Source organism: Pongo abelii, chromosome X, assembly GCF_028885655.2.
Source record: "Pongo abelii isolate AG06213 chromosome X, NHGRI_mPonAbe1-v2.0_pri, whole genome shotgun sequence".
Taxonomy (NCBI): domain Eukaryota; kingdom Metazoa; phylum Chordata; class Mammalia; order Primates; family Hominidae; genus Pongo; species Pongo abelii.
Window position 1 is genome coordinate 111,691,001 of NC_072008.2, and position 19,916 is coordinate 111,710,916.

Here is a 19,916-nt window from a genome sequence, read left to right on the forward strand (position 1 = left end):
GAGAAAAGGATTTTGATTCTAGAATTGGATGAAATTACAAAGGAAGTTCTGGCATCCTTGAGCTGCCTCTTCTTGACAAAACGCAGGGTATTCAGGCCAGTCTGTGATCAACTGGCCCTAAGCCAGGAAATGCTGTAGCATCATATTACTGGAAGATGTGTGAGAGTTTTAAATTACCCACTTGGTCTGATGGATATAATGTACTTATGTGTTTCTCACAAGCTCAGCTTCCTGTTAATTCAGAGTGGCAAACACACTAACGCTTTCCAAACATATCTGATCTTCATTTATTTGTTTTGGGGGAGTTTACGTTTATGTGGGAAACCCACTCTTTTTTTTTTACTTTTATAAATTTTATTTTTATTTATTTATTAATTTTTATTTTTTTCGTTGTACACAATTGATTTTTATTGGTTCCACTTCAAAGATTATGTTGTGGTTTTACCATTGAATGACTCCCTCATACAAAATGCATTGCGGTGCATTTTTCTATTTAGTAAACTGTAGATGAAATTAAATTTTTTTATTTTTTATTTTTATTTTATTTTATTTTATTATTATTATACTTTAAGTTTTAGGGTACATAAAAACCCTAGAAGAAAACCCAGGCATTACCATTCAGGACATAGGCATGGGCAAGGACTTCATGTCTAAAACACCAAAAGCAATGGCAACAAAAGCCAAAATTGACAAATGGGATCTAATTAAACTAAAGAGCTTCTGCACAGCAAAAGAAACTACCATCAGAGTGAACAGGCAACCTACAAAATGGGAGAAAATTTTCGCAACCTACTCATCTGACAAAGGGCTAATATCCAGAATCTACAATGAACTCAAACAAATTTACAGGAAAAAAACCAAACAACCCCATCAAAAAGTGGGCGAAGGACATGAACAGACACTTCTCAAAAGAAGACATTTATGCAGCCAAAAACCACATGAAAAAATGCTCACCATCACTGGCCATCAGACAAATGCAAATCAAAACCACAATGAGATACCATCTCACACCAGTTAGAATGGCAATCATTAAAAAGTCAGGAAACAACAGGTGCTGGAGAGGATGTGGAGAAATAGGAACACTTTTACACTGTTGGTGGGACTGTAAACTAGTTCAACCCTTGTGGAAGTCAGTGTGGCGATTCCTCAGGGATCTAGAACTAGAAATACCATTTGACCCAGCCATCCCATTACTGGGTATATACCCAAAGGACTATAAATCATGCTGCTATAAAGACACATGAACATGTATGTTTATTGCGGCTCTATTCACAATAGCAAAGACTTGGAACCAACCCAAATGTCCAACAATGATAGACTGGATTAAGAAAATGTGGCACATATACACCATGGAATACTATGCAGCCATAAAAAATGATGAGTTCATGTCCTTTGTAGGGACATGGATGAAATTGGAAATCATCATTCTCAGTAAACTATCACAAGAACAAAAGGAAACCCACTCTTAAAAGGTTTTTCTAGCTGGGGACTTTGAATTATCTGATTATGTATTTTAGTAAGAAAAAATAACTGCTAGCTAATCATCCAGTTAGTATCTCTAAATTATCTTGAATCCTTTGGGATAAAAAGTATGTGACTTGCACACACATCTCTTAGATGCCAGGGGTTTATGGAAATAGCAATAATATGTAAGTCCAGAAACATGAGTTCAAATCCTAAGTCTACCACTAAATAGCCAAAAAGTGCTTGGGAAAGTGGTTTACCTTTCTATGTCTCAGGTTCCTCATAGAAAAAGAGACATCACAAATGCAACTACATAGCTGCCCAGAGCCCAGCGCATCTCTTGTTCTTTCCGGGACACATAAGCTTTCTAACTCAAAAAGAAAAGGGATCACCTTAACATCAAGCTACCAAACTGGTGAAAGAATTCAGTCTTGCCCCTGCTTCTCTTTCACTTGTTCTTTGTATTCTTAACCTCCTACCATCCTCTCATTCCTATTTATTGCACTACTTATGAGTTCATATTCCTCTCAGCAGAACCTTGGCAACTTAATTGAAACTGAGAGTGGGTACGCACAAATATTCTATAATAGCTAGTCCCTGTAGTTTGCTAGTCTTATGTAGTGCCAGGTATTGTTACCATTTCAAAGGAGGGCCACATCACAGGGGAAGCAGAAAGTTTAAGGATCTTACATGACAAGAATTAAAGCCACGGGATTTTTACCTTTCTAGAAAACAGATTAAGATAATTTGAAGGGAATTTATTAACTGAACTTTGCTGGGAGGTTGGGATGAGACTGTAGCCTGAGCTTTCATGCAATTCTCATACCACAAGTTGTCATGACTTTATTACACAAATAAATAGAAAGAGGGAACCTATCACTGAGATTTTCAACTGCGCATATCAGGACCTATCCCTTTCCCCCATAAGACAAATAGGTGTCTAGAGATTTATTTTCCAGTAGTTGAATGTTTATAGGTAAATCCAGTGGAAAATCCTTGGGAAATACTAAAGAATGTTCTGCAACTGCCAGCCATTTTCTCTGACATTGCAAACTTTTTTTTTTTTTTTTTTACAAGATATAAATACCGGACATTTTAGGGGAGGAAAGATAATTTATAAGTAAAAGTTAAGTCAACTTAGAGACACTACAGAGCCTAGTGCACTGCTTTATATTTATGTCATAAGTATTTTTAAAGCCTATCCACATTATACCTAAATATAGAAAGTAGTTGCCTATTTTTCCTGCTGGTTCTTAGAGAATTAGCTAAGAGGGAAGGTAATAACTGAGTAGATATGTTTAGTTACCAATTCATTTCAGCTAAGAGACTTATTTCCCTATATTTCAGTCATTAAGTGAGGATAGTTTGAGGAAAATGCTGGGGAGAACTAAAGATAATTGGTGGTTAATCCCTTAATTATTTTCCGTGTCAATTGTCCCTTTCCTAGGTCATTGCTCAAAAGAGTTAAAGAAATCTTTTTTTCACTGGATTTCAGAACAGGAAATCTTTAATTCAAAAGTTTTTTGTTTGTTTTTGAGACAAGGTCTCACTCTGTTGCCCAGGCTAGTGTGCCGTGGCACAATCTTGGCCTCCTGGGTTCAAGTGGTTCTCCTGCCTCAGCCTCCCGAGTAGTTGGGATTATAGGCATCTACCATCATGCTTGGCTAATTTTTGTATTTTTAGTAGAGATGGGGTTTCACCGTGTTGGCCAGGCTGGTCTCAAACTCGTGACCTCAAGTGATCCACCTGCCTTAGCCTCCCAAAGTGCTGGAATTACAGGTGTGAGCCACCACACCAGGCCAAAAGTCTTCTTTTCTTTACACTCTACAAATATATTTCACTTTTGACAGTAAGAATATTTCTTAATAATTTTTATAAATTGAACTATTATAGATGAAATAGGAGAGCTTGTTAATTTACAATCAAATAAAATTTAGAGCGACTGTGAATTCAAAGGAGGTCAGTGAGGAATCCATTTTTCAAGTGCAGAATCACTTCCTGAGTCATCTCACATCACCTTCAACTTTATTATGAACTTTTTTGTATTCACCGTTGGTTGTGTCATTCACATATGTGAATCTTATTTCCTGATGTGTAATTTCTTTTAAGTTAGGATCATAATACCTAAATGCACAAACCAATTATATTTTCATTGAAAATTTTAACAATTTAAGTTGTGTTTTTGTAAGTTAACATTTTAAGGTATTTTTCTCAAGTGTATTGCATCTGTACACACAAAAGTGTAATTGTTTTCAAATTATTAAGAAGCAAAGAGTTTTTTCTAGATTGGCTGAGAAATAAGAGTTACAGAAGGAATATCAAAACCACTTGGGCTATCATGGTACAAGCAGACATCACTGAAACTTTGAGAGAATTGTTTTCCATTTCACTCCATTATAATTAATATGCTGGGAATGAAGGAGGCTGATGTTTGTAGATTAGGGTAAACAGTGGAGGGAAGTGTATAGTTCTAATAGCGCTCGGAGTAATTCAAAGAAGTCAAGTAACAATGATTTTTTGTGATAATACATTGCATTTGTAGTATTTTTTTCCAAAGATTTCAAAGAACTTTATTTATGTTATCCCATTTGGTCCCACTAACATTCCATGAAGATAGGTAATGGCTGCTATCTTCCATCATTCTTTTAAAATAAATTGAACTTTGGGAAGATTAAGTGAATTTCCTACTCTGGTCTATCAGTGCTAAACCTCGGTGTCCTAATGCCCAGGGTAGGTGTTTTTTTCTGACTGACATCACACTGTCTTCTGCTAGAGCTGTCTTGAAGCTATATATTGTACCTCGGTGATCTCATCTAACCAGATGGCTCCAATTATCACTATATAGATAATTCTCAAAGACAATACTTCTAGACCTGACTTGTCCCCTGAGTGCCAGCCCCATATATCCTTTCTGTGCAATCTTGCGCAGCCATAAGAAGGAAGTGCATTTGTTTATTGATATGGAAAGATGTGCTTTATATACTGATTAAAACATGAAAATTGCAGTATATTAAAAATAATAAGAGCTTATTTGGATTTTTTAAATGCCACACACACACACACACACACATATATATAAATGCATAATGATATGATCCACACACACACACATACACATACACACACACGTATATATATAATTATATATTATATGTACAGATAATTATATATATAATTATATTATATATATTATATATTGATAATCATATATAATCATATATATTATATATTGATAATCATATATAATCATATATATTATATATTGATAATTATATATAATCATATATATTATATATTGATAATTATATATAATCATATTATATATTATATATTGATAATTATATATAATCATATTATATATTATATATTGATAATTATATATATAATTATATTATATATTCTATATTGATAATTATATATAATTATATTATATATTATATATTGATAATTATATATAATTATATTATATATATTATATATTGATAATTATATATATAATTATATTATATATATTATATATTGATAATTATATATATAATTATATTATATATTATATATTGATAATTATATATATAATTATATTATATATTATATATTGATAATTATATATATAATTATATTTATATATTATATATTGATAATTATACATATAATTATATTATATATATTATATATTGATAATTATACATATAATTATATTATATATATTATATATTGATAATTATATATATATACGTGTGTGTATGTGTATGTGTGTGTGTGTGTGTTGATCGTATCATTATGCATTTATCTCTATCTGTCATAGCTCTAGCTACTGCATTATCATATACAAATGTCTGAAAGAATATACACTAAACCATTAATATTGCTTGGGGAAAATGTTCAGTGAGAGTAGACCCCTTACATATTTTATTAGTATATTTCTCTGTATTTGGTATGCATGTACCATTGTTGTGATTAATAAAAATAAATTATCGAAAAAAATAAAAATAAATAAATAAAATGTGAAAAATTAATAAAAATTTTTAAAAGATCAGCACAGAACAAACCAATACCTTTAAAATGTAAAGGATTACCAAATAATCAAGATAGTATGGTACTGTCCATCCACATGCAAAATAATGAGGTTGGACTTTTACTTTATATAAAAGTTAACTCAAAATGAATCAGACACCTAAGTATAAGAGCTAAAACTATAAAATGCTTAGAAGAAAACAAGGATAAAGCTTTGTGACCTATGATTTGACAGTGGATGCTTATATATGACACCAAAAGTACAAGCAACAAAACAACAAATTTATAAATTGTGCTTCATTAAAATAAAAACTTTTGTGCTTCAAAGGTCACTATCAAGACAGTGAGAAAACAATCCACAGTATGAGAGAAATTATTTGCAAGTTGTCTATCTGATAAGGCACTTGTATCTAGAATATATGAAGAGCTCTTACAATTCAGTAATAAAATGACAACCCAGTTTTTAAAAGGACAAAGAATTTTGTATTAGACATTTCTCGAAGAACATATGGGCAATAAGCACAGGAAAAGATGCTCAACATCATTAGTCATCAGGGAATTGCAAATTAAAACCACAATGAGACACCACTTCACACCCACTAGAATGGTTATAATAATAAAACAGAAAATAGCAAGTGTTGGTGACAGTATAGAGAAAGTGGAACCCCTGCATACATTGCTCTTGGTAATGCAAAATGGTAAAGCCAATATGGGAGACAGTCTGCCATTTCATCAAAACATTAAACATAGAGTTACTTGACATGACTGTTCATAGAAGCATTATCCGTAATAGCTAAATGGTAGAAATAGCCCAAACATCCCTCAATTGATGAATGGTAAACCAAAAGCAATGAAACATTGTTAACATGCTACAATATGGATGAACTTTGAAAAGAACTAGTCACAAAAGACCATGTTATATGATTTCATTTATATAAAATGTCCAGAACTGATAAATCTATTGAGACATAAAGTAGATTAGTGATTGCTTAGAGTTGGGGTGTGTGTGTGTGTGGCAGAATTGGGGGATGATAACTAAAGGATATGGGGTTTCCTTTTGGAGTGATAAAAATGTTCTAAAATTGATTGTGGTGATGATTGCACAACTCTATAAATATACTAAAAACCATTGCATTTTGCACTTTAAATGGGTGAATTTTATAGTATGTGAATTATATCTCAATAAAACTGTTGCAAAAGAAACAACAATATAATGACTCCACTCAGTGAAAATTTTATACAGTGGCCAGTGCTGCTGGTCCAGGGACCATACCTTAAGAACCACTGAACTAAAAGATCTTCAGTTTACCTTTTTTATTCCCCCAGACTCCAAGTTAACCAGAGGTCTTCATTCACTGACAATTTTAGTTGAGATTTTATTATAAATTGCTGTTGGATATAATTAGTTGCCATAGGATTCTCCTCAGTTGATCTACTGTACTTTAGGGACCTATAAGTCATTGATTGCACAGCTTAGGAGCTTTGCTGTCTATTCTTATTCCGTAGGATGAGGAAGAGGATCTCAGGACTGAACTCAACCTTCTGAGGAAGTACTCTTTCCACAAAAACATTGTGTCCTTCTATGGTGCATTTTTCAAGCTGAGTCCCCCTGGTCAGCGGCACCAACTTTGGGTATGTTTTTAATTACACTGTTCTTATTCTATAAGAATAAGTTTTACCCAAGGATGTATGTTTTCATGAGTTATCACTTTTGTGCATCTACAGGAAAACTTAGCACACAACTGTTAAGGTAGTATGGTGTATTAATCTGTTCTCACAATGCTATTAGGTTGGCGCAAAAGTAATCGTGGTTTTTGCCATTAGACACACCCGAGACTAGGTACTTTATAAAGGAAAGAGATTTCATTGACTCACAGTTCCACATGGCTGAGGAGACCTCACAATCATGGCAGAAGGCAAAGGAGGAGCAAAGTCACGTCTTGCATGGCGGCAGGCAAGAGAGCATGTTCAGGGAAATTCCCCATTATAAAGCCATCAGATCTCGTGAACTTATTCACTGTCATGAGAACAGCGTGGGAAAGACCTGCCCCCATGATTCAGTTACCTCCCACGACATGTGGGAATTATGGGAGCTACAATTCAAGATATTTGGGTGTGGACACAGAGCCAAACCATATCATTTCATCACTGGCCCCTCCCAAATCTCATCTCCCCACATTTCAGAACCAATCATGCCATCCCACCAGTTCCCCAAAGTCTTAACTCATTTCAGCATTAACTCAAAAGTCTACAGTCCAAATTCTCATCTGAGACAAGGCAAGTCCCTTCCATCTATGAGCCTGTAAAATCAAAAGCAAGTTAGTTACCGTAGATACAATGTGGGTATAGGCATTGGGTAAATATGCCTGCTCCAAATGGGAAAAATTGGCCCAAACGCAGGGGCTACAAGCCCCATGTAAGTCCAAAATCCAGCAGAGCAGTCAAATCTTAAAGTTCCAAAATGATCTCCTTTGACTCCATATCTCACACCCAGGTCATGCAGATGCAAGAGGTGGGTTCCCATGGTCTTGGGCAACTCTGCCTCTGTGGCTTTGCAGGGTACAGCCTCCTGGCTGCTTTCATGGGTTGACATTGAGTGTCTGTGGCTTTTCCAGGCACATGGTGCAGGCTATTGGTGGATCTGCCATTCAGGGTTCTGGAGGACAGTGGCCCTCTTCTCACAGCTGCGCCAGGCAGTGCCCCAGTGATGACTCTGTGTGGGGGCTTCAACCCCACATTTCCCTTCTACACTGCCCTAACAGATGTTCTCCACGAGGACCCGGCCACTGCAGCAAACTTCGGCCTGGACATTCAGGAGTTTCCATACATCTTCTGAAATCTAGGCAGAGGCTCCTAAACCTCAAGTCTTGATTTCTGCGCATCGGCAGGCTCAACACCATGTGGAAGCTGCCAAGGCTTGGGGCTTGCACCCTCTGAAACAACAGCCCAAGCTGTACCTTGGCCCCTTTTAGCCATAGCTGGAGTGGCTGGGACACGGGGCAACAAGTCCCTAGGCTGCACACAGCAAGAGGACCCTGGGCCTGGCCCATGAAACCATTTTTTTTTCCTCCTAGGCCTCTGGGCCTGTGATAGCAGGGGCTGCTGTGAAGATCTCTGATGTGCTCTGGAGACATTTCCCATTGTCTTGGTGATTAACGTTTGGCTCCTTGTTACTTTTGCAAATTTCTGCATTTGGCTTGAATTTCTCCTCAGAAAACGGGTTTTTCTTTTCTATTGCATAATCAGGCTGCAAATTTTCCAAACTTTTATGCTCTGCTTCCTCTTGAACCCTTTGCTACTTAGAGATTTCTTCCAGAAGATACCCTAAATTATCTCTCTCAAGTTCAAAGTTCCACATATCTCTAGGGAAGGGGCAAAATGCCACCAGTCTCTTTGCTTAAACATAACAAAGGTCACCTTCACTCCAGTTCCCAACAAATTTCTCATCTCCATCTGAGACTATCTCAGCCTGGACCATATTGTCCGTATCATTATCAGCACTTTGGTCAAGGTCATTCAACAAGTTTCTAGGAAGTTTCAAACTTTCCCACATCTTCCTGTCTTCTTCTGAGCCCTCCAAACTATTTCAACCTTTGCCTGTTACCCAGTTCCAAAGTTGCTTCCATATTTTCAGGTGTCTTTACAGCAGTGCCCCACTCTACTGACACCAATTTACTGTATTAGTCTGTTCTCACGCTGCTCATAAAGACATACCTGAGCCTTAATAATTTATAAAGGAAATGTATAAAGGAAAGAAGTTTAATTGACACAGTTCCACATGGTTAGGGAGGGCTCACAATCATGGTGGAAAGCAAAGGAGGAGCAAAGTCATGTCTTGCATGGTGGCAGGCAAGACAGCATGTGCAAGGGCATTCCCCTTTATAAAACCATTAATCTCAAATCTCATGAAACTTATTCACTATCACTAGAACAGCATGGGAAAGACCTGCCCCCATGATTCAATTACCTCCCACCAGGTCCCTCCCATGACATGTGGGAATTATGGGAGCTACAATTCAAGATGAGATTCGGGTGAGAAACAGCCAAACCATATCATGTGGCAAAATATACTCTGATTCCTAGAGATGAGAGTGATAAAATATGGGAAAATAAGTTAAGTGCCTGACAAGGGGATTACTGGTGGGATGGGGGAGGACTCAAATGCATACTGGAAATAGTCAACATAAATATTTTCAAATATTTTATGTAATTACTATGGTTGCTATTACAGAAATTACCCAATGAACTAATAAATAATGACTGGATAAGGATAAATTCTAATTAGCACTTGACATGAGCATCTGGGTGCATTTTAAGTTTTTGCAAAGTATATGCACTTGTGGATAAACATAACTCCTAAGAAACTCTTTTCCAAATGGTAAGCTGACTTATCCTTTTCTTAGTCATTATGCCTGGTGTATCACAAATTCTAGATCAATAAGATATAAATTTAGAGGATAAATGGAACCTATGCTACCTAAGTCACAGTTACCAGAATTTTTGCTGCCCTCCACTGTGGTAAAAATAGTTAAATCACAAGAAAATCAGTTTTGGTCAAGGATGTCTTTATTAAAAATTGAATATTTAGAATATAAGGTGGGGTAAGTATACACTTGAATCTCTATACTTGCTACATTTCCATTCCATGTCCGAGTTAGTAGTATTTTTTCAAAATAATGACTAAAGCTTTTCAGTATCTTCAAGTGACAATAAAATATTCTATTACATTCTAAATAATGGACTTCAGAAAATAGGACAGTGGACATTATAGAAAGGTTTTCAACAAGGGGTGGAATTGAAACAGTGGTTCTCTAAATTTGGCAGGCATCAGAATCTCCCAGAGAGCCTGATAAAACACAGATTTCTGGGCATCACTCACAGAATTTCTGATTCAGTAGATTTGGGGGTGTGGGTCCAAAAAATTATCCTTCCTAATAAGTTCATATGTGATGCTGCTGCTACCGCTGGACTGATCACCACACTTTGAGAACCACCAAATTTATAGGCCTTCAGCTTAACTCTGTTTTCTCTCAAATGTCCAGTTAACATGCATTCTCTATTCTCTGACAATTCCAGTTGAGATTTTAGTAAATATGGCTGCATAGTTTAGTTACTGAGAAATTTTTTTTGGCATATACCATTTGTCTTTTTTATATATTTTCACTTACAATTTTTTTTCCTCTTGATAGTATAGCAAAGTGTGAGAAATTTTGCAGTCTCCTTATTGGATATGTATGGGATATTATTGGATATGTATTAGTACTCAATTCATTCAGGCATTCAACATATATCAATTGAAAACTATCTATTTGTCAGGTGTTGTGCTAGATGCTGAGGATAAAACGGTAAGCTGAATAGACATGCTCCTGACCCATTGGTGCTTACAATCTACTTGCAAAGACCAGCGTCAGTCAAATAATCACACACATAAATGTATAATTGGTCAGAAGAGAAATATCATGGCTGTCTGTGGGTGAATAACAAACCTTAATTAAGCTGGGAAATGAGAAAATCTTCCTTGAGGAATAAAAGCTTGAACTGAGATCTGGAGGATGAATAAACATTTAATGCATACATTATTTGTGAAGATAAGAATTTTCATGGGACACTTCACAAATTTTTGCCTATATAGATCAGAAATACAAATAGGAAGTAAGTAAATAGCTTAATAATGACCATTAATAAAGAAGTGTATGTACCATGCTTACAAAGTTAGGAAAATTACTGAGAATGTCTTACATTCCTTTTATAGTTGAGCTCTTCTGACTCACATAATGTAAGCAGATCTTCCAGAGTTTACGTTAGATGAATGGCTTTAATTCTGGTTTGTCATGGTTCAAAATGAGGAGTTACCACAGTGTACATGTTGTGCCCGTTCAATATAGTCAATGCTTAATTCTCCACGTGAAAATCAACTTTTTGTGGCTTATCTGTTTTCATTTTGTTTGGCTGCCTCTTCTTTTTGGTGAAAGTGTACTCAGGTGAAAGACATGCAATAATATCAGTGGCGAATAACTGTAAATTAGGGGAGTAGTTTTCTGTAAAGCAGATCTTGATATTCCACAGAAGTAAGGTAGACTTTTTGAATAGTCATGATTTTGAGTTTATCCTTTTGCTTCCATTCATCTATGGTGATAATTAATTTGCATAAAGTTAAAAAAAGACATTTTGCTCTTTTGATAAAGTATTTTTGATGTGGGCAGTAATACATAAACCTGTACTCAAAGAAAATATTGCTAGGATAATTATAATAGTTATATGCTCTTGTACATCACTCTTTACTCTAGTTAACTCATATTACCTGGAAGAAAATTTACTAGTTGGGCGCTCAATTTATATGTGTCAAAAATAAACTTTCTGAAAAACTGAGTTTATTAATACAATAAAATCTGAATGAAATATTATTGAAGATATTAGTTTTAAAATAGGTTTTCCTTAGTAGCAATCCCATTTGGATGAAATTATCCCACAGGAATGCAACTGACAAATTCCCCCTTGGAGTTGTAGCTTGCCAGTATCTTGGAGAAAATAGTTTGGAATTTGAAAATAAAAACAAAACAACAAAAACCAAACCTAGCCTTAATGTTGAAATGTAAACTCTTTTGAGAACCTCCATATTTTGTTTCTTCACCCCCGATTAAACTGTTTCCTTGACCATCCTTTCCTTCCCATTCCAGTCATCACTTAGGTTTGTTCCTTGCGCAAACTTCTTTCTAAAAGCATGTGTTTATTTAGTTTTCCATAAACAGAATGGTCTTCCTTTTAAGCATATCCAAACACCACCTATCCTTCAAGACATAGCTCAAACCCCAACTTCCAGTTAAATATCTCTGGTGAAATACCTGGCTTCTCTCCCTCCACAAATCTTTGGTTTTAATCCAACTCTCTCTAATTTCGCTAGCCTTTGGAGTCTTCCACCAGAAAGTTGAGGCAGTACTTGCAGTGCCTTAATCTCTAAACATTACATATAGATACAAGCCATATGGACTAAAACTCTCCAGATATTTTCAGAAAATTGGACACTAATTTTTTATACTTTGCTGGCTTTCCTGCAGATGGTGATGGAGTTATGTGCAGCAGGTTCGGTCACTGATGTAGTGAGAATGACCAGAAATCAGAGTTTAAAAGAAGATTGGATTGCTTATATCTGCCGAGAAATCCTTCAGGTGAGTCTTCATATAGTCATTCTCTTCTGATCTTTTAAGAACCTGGGAGTAATATATACAATGCACCTTATACCTGCTCACATCAGATAGTTTAGGTATTCTAAACATAACCTGTGCATCAGGATATCTGAAAAGGCCAAAAAGCTTTTGAGAAAGCCGATTTGCAGCTGACGCCTTTAAATAAGCTGGGTAACAAGCTCCTTTGAAATCATGGCCTTTAATACCTCTGTCAGATTAAGACTACTGTGTTCAGTGGATCATGGAAATGACCACTTGGATTATTTATTATGTTGTTATTATTTTAGAGTTCTTTAAACAAAAACATAGCACAAGCATCATAGATTAAGATGAAGGTGAGTCAGAAAAAGTCAGTATTTTATAGAATGGCCTCAAACCAACTGTAGCCTTTTGGCAGACAAATATTTTCTTTGATTACTGCCCCTGTTTTAAGTTTCTTTATTTTCCACACCCAATTGGATGAGAGCAACAATCTTCTTGATCTACCAATTCCCATCTTTTGTGGCTTCAGTTCTTAGGGTCATCCAAGAAGGATCTTAACAGAATTGAACAGTACTACTCATACAATGTTAGAATGTCCTTCCTGTCATTTTGGTTGGATTCACTTGTGATGATAGTGTAAATGGTTGAGAGTTCAAACTCTGGGCTGAGTTTACATTTAGTTTACTGTGGATAAGTTTTATTACTTGGAATCAGTTACTTAATATTTCCAAGGCTCACTTTCCTCATCTATATTATAAGGGTGATATTAACACCTTCCTCAAAGGGTTTCTGAGAGGAATTAGTAATTTACTCCATGTAAAGCACTTAGTACAATCCTTGGCAAAGAATAAGGGCTCAATAAATGTTAGCAGTTTTATTGTTACTTTATTATGAATCTCCAGTTAGTGTCTGAGGCAGTCTCACTACAGCTTAACATTGCATACCACATCATGGGTTAGCCAGGCCATGGGTAAATTTTAGTGGTGAATGGGCTAGAGCCAAAGTGTTAAGCCAACACAGATTACAAATGCTGTAAAATGAATTTCCACATTCCCCTAAATTCTCAGCCTACAAAGCTGACTAGAAAATATTTTGGACTAAACAAATGGTTGGGTAAGAAATAGAGCAAAACTATAGCTGAGCTATGATATTCAAGATGTCCAAGTCTTTACTCTTATGACTAGTTGGAAATACGGAGGCTAAAAAGGAAGGTAAAGTGGCCCAATGTATACAAACATTACTTTTGGTGCTCTTTTTTTTCGTGGGTGTCCTGATTTATTTTCCTTTCCTTATAGCCAAAAGTCATATTTCTGGGAACGGGTTGTAGTGATTCCAGCCTAAAGAAAGAATTGTGTCTGAAACATCAAAATTAAGCTGTTTCTCTTATCAAAAGTTTTTCCAAAAATACTAAGAAATGTACCAGAAAGAAAGAAAGAAAGAAATATATACTGATGTGGCTTTTTAAAAAATATATACAGGGCTTAGCTCACCTTCACGCACACCGAGTAATTCACCGGGACATCAAAGGTCAGAATGTGCTGCTGACTCATAATGCTGAAGTAAAACTGGGTAAGTTTATTCTTATAGTATTTTAAGTCCAAAACATCTTAATGGAGAAAGCTCCTTTACGATAACTATGCTTTCTATCATGTCCCTGCCAATATCCTCTACTTACTTGAGCTGGGTTTTCCCTGCCTGCAAAACCAGTCAAAATTTGAAAATTTGTTTGGGAGAGGAGGCGGGGCAAAAGAAAGAGGATGCACATACCTGCTTCTTTGAAATCATGTAGATAAAACAACTTTTGAATTATAATGGGGATTTACTTTTTGGCCATCGCTTTACCCTCTATTAGAAATAGCTATTACATTTATTTCAACAATTGAATTGAGTATTTACCATGTGCAAATTTCGATGCCAAGGGAAGGGATTTAAAAAAATAAAAAAATTATTTCACATGACAGAGTCATATTTTCTCAAGAATATCAAATAACTTTTAAATTATGTAAGGATGAATTGCTTCTCTGGATTTTTTCAGATATGTAAAGAAATGATATTGATCAGAATTGATGCTCCAATAATATGCAAGTCAAGTTCAGAATTATAAATCAAAAGACTGGAAGTACCTAGCTTTCTATGCCAGAGTTCAGAGTTATATAATTTACTTGAAAATAACCACACATACTTTCTGATTTTCTTGTCCTTAAGCGCATAAGGAACAATATATTGTACCCTTTAATGTGTAAAATAAATATCAATAGTTTTTAGAATAATACCATAAAAATCATGTCAGTACATTGTAGTGGCAGATAATCCCATAGATATAGAGGATAAGTCACTTGCATTATTTTTCAACAATTTGTAAACATGTGTCTGAACATGACCTTAAGATATTTCCCATTTTCTTGCTAAACAGATAGAACAAGAGTAGAGATTTTGTTCATTCATTAGGAACATTTTTCACTGAACATTTGTGGAAGAAGCATGAGGTAGTAATTGTTTATTCTTGGAATAAGTGAAAGTAGTTTCAAGAGAATGTATTATTTCTTTTGTGTCACTCTAAAAGCTATAAAGCTAGAAACACAATTTTAAAATACATAAGGAGAGGCCAGGTGCAGTAGCTCATACTTATAATCCCATCATTTTAGGAGGTCAAGGCATGAGGATCACTTGAGACCAGGAGTTCAAGAGCAGTCTGGGCAACATAGCAAGACCCTATCTCTAAAAAAAAAAAAAAAATGTTTAATTAGCTGGGCATGGTGGTGCACACCTGTGGTCCCAGCTACTCGAGAGGCTGAGGCAGGAGGATCACTTGAGCCTAGGATGTTGAGGTTGCAGTAAACTATGATTGTGCCACTGCACTCTAGCCTGGGTGGCAGAGAGATACCTTGTCTCTAAACAATAAATGAATAAACAATAAAAATGTAAAAAATACATGAAGGGCATACATATTTCACATTTAAATATGCAGGATAGATAGTTAATCACAAGGCTAAACACTGTGTTCGCATATAGAGCAACACTGTCATATACTTGTGTCAAGTTGCTGGTCAACGCAAACATTTACAGCACAAAAGAGAAACTGTACGTAAATGAAAAGCCACTGAAATATCTGTCACAATGTCCATGCACTAAAGTTCATGTACTTTCCTCTGGAGGAGAGACCTTCTACTGCTGGATTAGAGTTTAATCAGATTTACTTTACATGTAGTCCCTGTACAGTTTGTTCTAGATTTCTCAGATTATCATTATTTTGAAGTAACACATTATAAAATTTAATCACACATATTTTGCACTTAATTCTTGTACAATTTGTTTTAAATTTTTAAGATTATAGTTGTTTTTAAGCAACATAGTATAAGAAGAAATTTTCAGAAAGCAAACCTAATGACAGCCAAAGGAACTGATAGAAGGGAAAGAGATGGAAAAATGATTATATTGCAGTTGCAATTGCTCGATAATCTTCATATTCCAGCCTGTAAGGTCATGAAAGAAAACTTTAAATTATGCCATTGTTGAGGTTTCATCTCGTCTTGGCTTTCATTTCTCTTTCTCTTGCTCTTTTTTCTTTTCTTCTATTAATCAGTCTTCTAGTCTTTTCTCCTTTCATTTTCTCCTCTGTATATATGCCATATAGCAACTTATGGCCTTCTTAGGTAAATCTTGGCCCCTAATGCCGGTTCACAGGGATAGTGAGAATGCTGGGCAATTATTTAACCTATTTCTTTTAAAAAATCTAGATAAAAACATGGTACAACACCCAATGGTGATCTTCACAAATATTGTGGACATTTTTGTTGTTGTTGTCATTCTTGTTAGATCCTTTAAAACTGCCTTAAACTCTTAGGTTTTTCTTTTTCCTTTTTCTTCTCTTCCCCTAAATTCCTGAAGCTTCTTTTTAGTCAGTTTTGTTCGCCATCCTCTGGATTCCTGGAAACCATTCTAAATTAGAAAATCTACTTCATTTTTCATCCCTGTTTTATTTTTTCTGGAATAAATAACCCCAGCCTACTTCAGCCTTTTTTCTGTTTCTGAGGATACCATACCAAATATTTTCTTATAATGTATCCCACAGATGAATAGAACACTGAACTTTTATAATCTAAGCTAAGATGTACATACCACAGTAAATACCTGCATCTGATTCAAAAGGTCTATGTAGGAATTTAAACTAAATTCTAGCAGAAAACTCATTTTTCTTTATCAGTGTGATAGAGCCTTCTCATATCATGTGTGAGGCTTCCTGATCAACTGCTAATAGGTTTTAGATTTCTTTGATCTTGCTTATAGTTCTGGTCTTCCTCCAGCTTGGTTCCCAGGTCCAAACACTACATATGTTATCATTTCGGAGGTTCAGAGTGTTCCGACAGTACATTATTTTTAATATTCATGGTAAACATTCAGCCAAACCTACTGTAGATTTATAATAGCACTGCTGAGTCTCATTCCAAAATAAATAGCAGGAAAAGCTTATTTCCCAGTATTCCTGGAGTAGACTTCATGGTAAAGTTTGCTAGGCTGGAATGAAAATCTGTTATCCATTGTGGCTTTTGTATCAGCTTTCCAAGTTAAAGCAATAACTTATTAAAGCTTTTTCCTCCTGATTGATTATTTTGACATATAATGATTCTTGGCAGTTGATTTTGGAGTGAGTGCCCAGGTGAGCAGAACTAATGGAAGAAGGAATAGTTTCATTGGGACACCATACTGGATGGCACCTGAGGTGATTGACTGTGATGAGGACCCAAGACGCTCCTATGATTACAGAGTGAGTGTGAGAATTCAGACAGTGGAAATTACAATTTGGAAAGGATTTTTGATTAACATTTATTTTTAATGATAAAACAAAAAATAAAAAGCAGGCAGCTCCACCTTTTACAATAAATGCTAGTAGGAAATACAAGCCTCTATTTCAGTAAGTGGTTTGATTATATTCATAAAATAATATTTTCTAAGAATGTGGACAAAGTATACCACTGAGAGTTACCTGCATTTGAGGCAGAATGTGTAGTTTATGTTGCTTGCAACCTATTGGTAAAAATATTATATAATGTGGATTTATATGTATATAAAAATTTAACTTCCAGGGGCAAAGAGCATTGTAAACTTAAAAATGAATAAATGTAAAGCCAATTATTAACCCCCACAGTAACTTAGCTCCAGAAAAGACAAAAAATAATTTGATTACTCAGGGTAATGGAGAAAATCCTTGGCATGTTTCACTTCCAAAACCACAGAAAATCAATGTAATAGACAAAGTAACAATTCATGCTATTTATTAAAATTTCCACTGAAACTGCAATTTGAACAATATACATATATCCATGTACACATTTCAAAAGGTTGATGTGGAAAGAAAACTCTCCATTTGCTATAGACTGGAAAAACCTCACTCACTCTCCACATAAGTCATCCAAACAATTCATTGTGGTCTCCCTGAGTGGAACCTAGGACTCAATACTTGAAGTTGATTAAGATTCATCTCTTTTCCCTTTCCTTAAGTGCCCTCTACATGATCTGCAAAACAATTATTTACTGAGAGTCTGTTATGTTCAGTGCTGTTAGGAGCTACGAAGACTATGGAAGCATGTTCTTCAAGTGGCTTTTTATAGAAATAATGCTTTATAGTTGTATACTTTTTGCAGTCTTCCAAGGACTTTCACCTGTATTCGTTATTTATTTTTAGTTTTTAGCATCATGTAACTGAAAGAAGTCTTAAGCATAGACTATCACAACTCAAGCTAAGAAATCTATAAACTAGGGTTCTAAAAATCCAGTTAACCTCCGAGGCCGCAGATCACCTGAGGTCAGGAGTTCGAGACCAACCTGGCCAACATGGCGAAATGCTGTCTCTACTAAAAATACAAAAAATTAGCCTGGCGTGGTGGCAGGCACCTATAATCCCAGCTACTCGGGAAGCTGAGGCAGGAGAATCGCTTGAACCCAGGAGGCAGAGGTTGCAGTGAGTCGAGATTACACCACCGCACTCCAGCCTGGGCGACAGAGTGAGACTCTGTCTTAAGGAAAAAAAAAAAAAAAGAGAATTCAGTAAACCTGTTTAGGAGTCATTTAGCCAGCCAGTGTAACTCTAGCCCTGTGCCCTTTCCACACTCTGAAAAAAAAAAGTACTAAACAGTTGGTAGTGAAGAGAATTTTCTAGAGTCTCATTATAATTCTAGCCTTAGTTTAGTATATTCCAGGAACTACTGAAGTACACACACACACACACACACACATGCACATACACACACACACATCAGTCCTATGTAAGTGTATGCTATTGTTATCACCATTTTACATAGAGTGGAATTAAGGCACAGGGAGTTAAAACATTTGCCCAAGATGATACAACTGGTGGGTCTATGTAATAAAATGTCTTTATGGCAAGTTTCTTTTGGTATTTCAGGTAAAGCAATAATATCAGTGCATCCAAAATGAACTTTCCTTGCGCTTAACTCCAGTCCCTATCAACCTGTTGTGTAGTGAGGTACTGGCTGGTCACAAGCTCAGATTAAGTCTTCCTATAATGTCACTCTATAATAAAGCTTCATTATGGGAAACCCGTAAAAGAACTCTGGCATTGACATCCACACCCCCAGCTAAACATTGTTTTGAGATTCTAAATACTACCAATTTCCTATTTTTAAGTGACTTTTTTGTCGTCTTTGTCTTTGCAGAGTGATGTGTGGTCTGTGGGAATTACTGCCATTGAAATGGCTGAAGGAGCCCCTCGTGAGTAAAAAATGTTTGATATTTGTTAAAGATTAGGGAAATGTACTGTACAAATCATACAAATCTCTCTCTGTTGAAGAAGATGAGATTGCCACTTGTACCACTCAGCTTTCACTGGCCACACAGGTGTCATACTATGTGCCAAACTACGAATGGTGGCCTTTTCAGTGATTACCAAATGCTTTCTTCAGAATAGCTAGTTGTGGGTATATAAATCAGCTTGTGCTTTTCTTTCTTATAATATCTTATTTTACATTGACTGAGTGTTGTTTCCATTTAGTGTCAGTAGCATTTGGTCCTGACAGTCCTGAGCAACCAGAATAAGGATTCTGGTTGGCATTCCAGTCTATATTTCCTGGTGGAATATTTAGATTCCAGAATATTTACAGTCACACAGTGCTACTGCCTCAGGCTGTGATAGTTGAGAAAATTCTCCAGCATTTCATTGAAATTGAGCTAATCTTCAGCAATGTCAGGAAGTAAGCCTGTTTTTTTTTCTTCTGGAGTCAATTCAGCTTACCTTTGTGCCCTCTTTACTCCTTT

General features: G+C 35.6%; 1 protein-coding gene across 4 annotated transcripts in view; it reads left to right on the top strand.

Moving 5' to 3' along the window:
* NRK (Nik related kinase) overlaps nt 1-19,916 on the top strand; it is a 136,870-nt gene that overhangs the window by 61,534 nt on the left and 55,420 nt on the right. For all 4 annotated transcript variants that reach the window (XM_054544921.2, XM_024241091.2, XM_054544922.1 and 1 more), the window contains exons 5-9: nt 6,985-7,110; nt 12,534-12,644; nt 14,123-14,213; nt 17,279-17,409; nt 19,319-19,373. In XM_054544921.2, the coding sequence (XP_054400896.1) occupies nt 6,985-7,110; nt 12,534-12,644; nt 14,123-14,213; nt 17,279-17,409; nt 19,319-19,373 (514 nt within the window). The remainder of the gene's footprint in view (nt 1-6,984; nt 7,111-12,533; nt 12,645-14,122; nt 14,214-17,278; nt 17,410-19,318; nt 19,374-19,916) is intronic.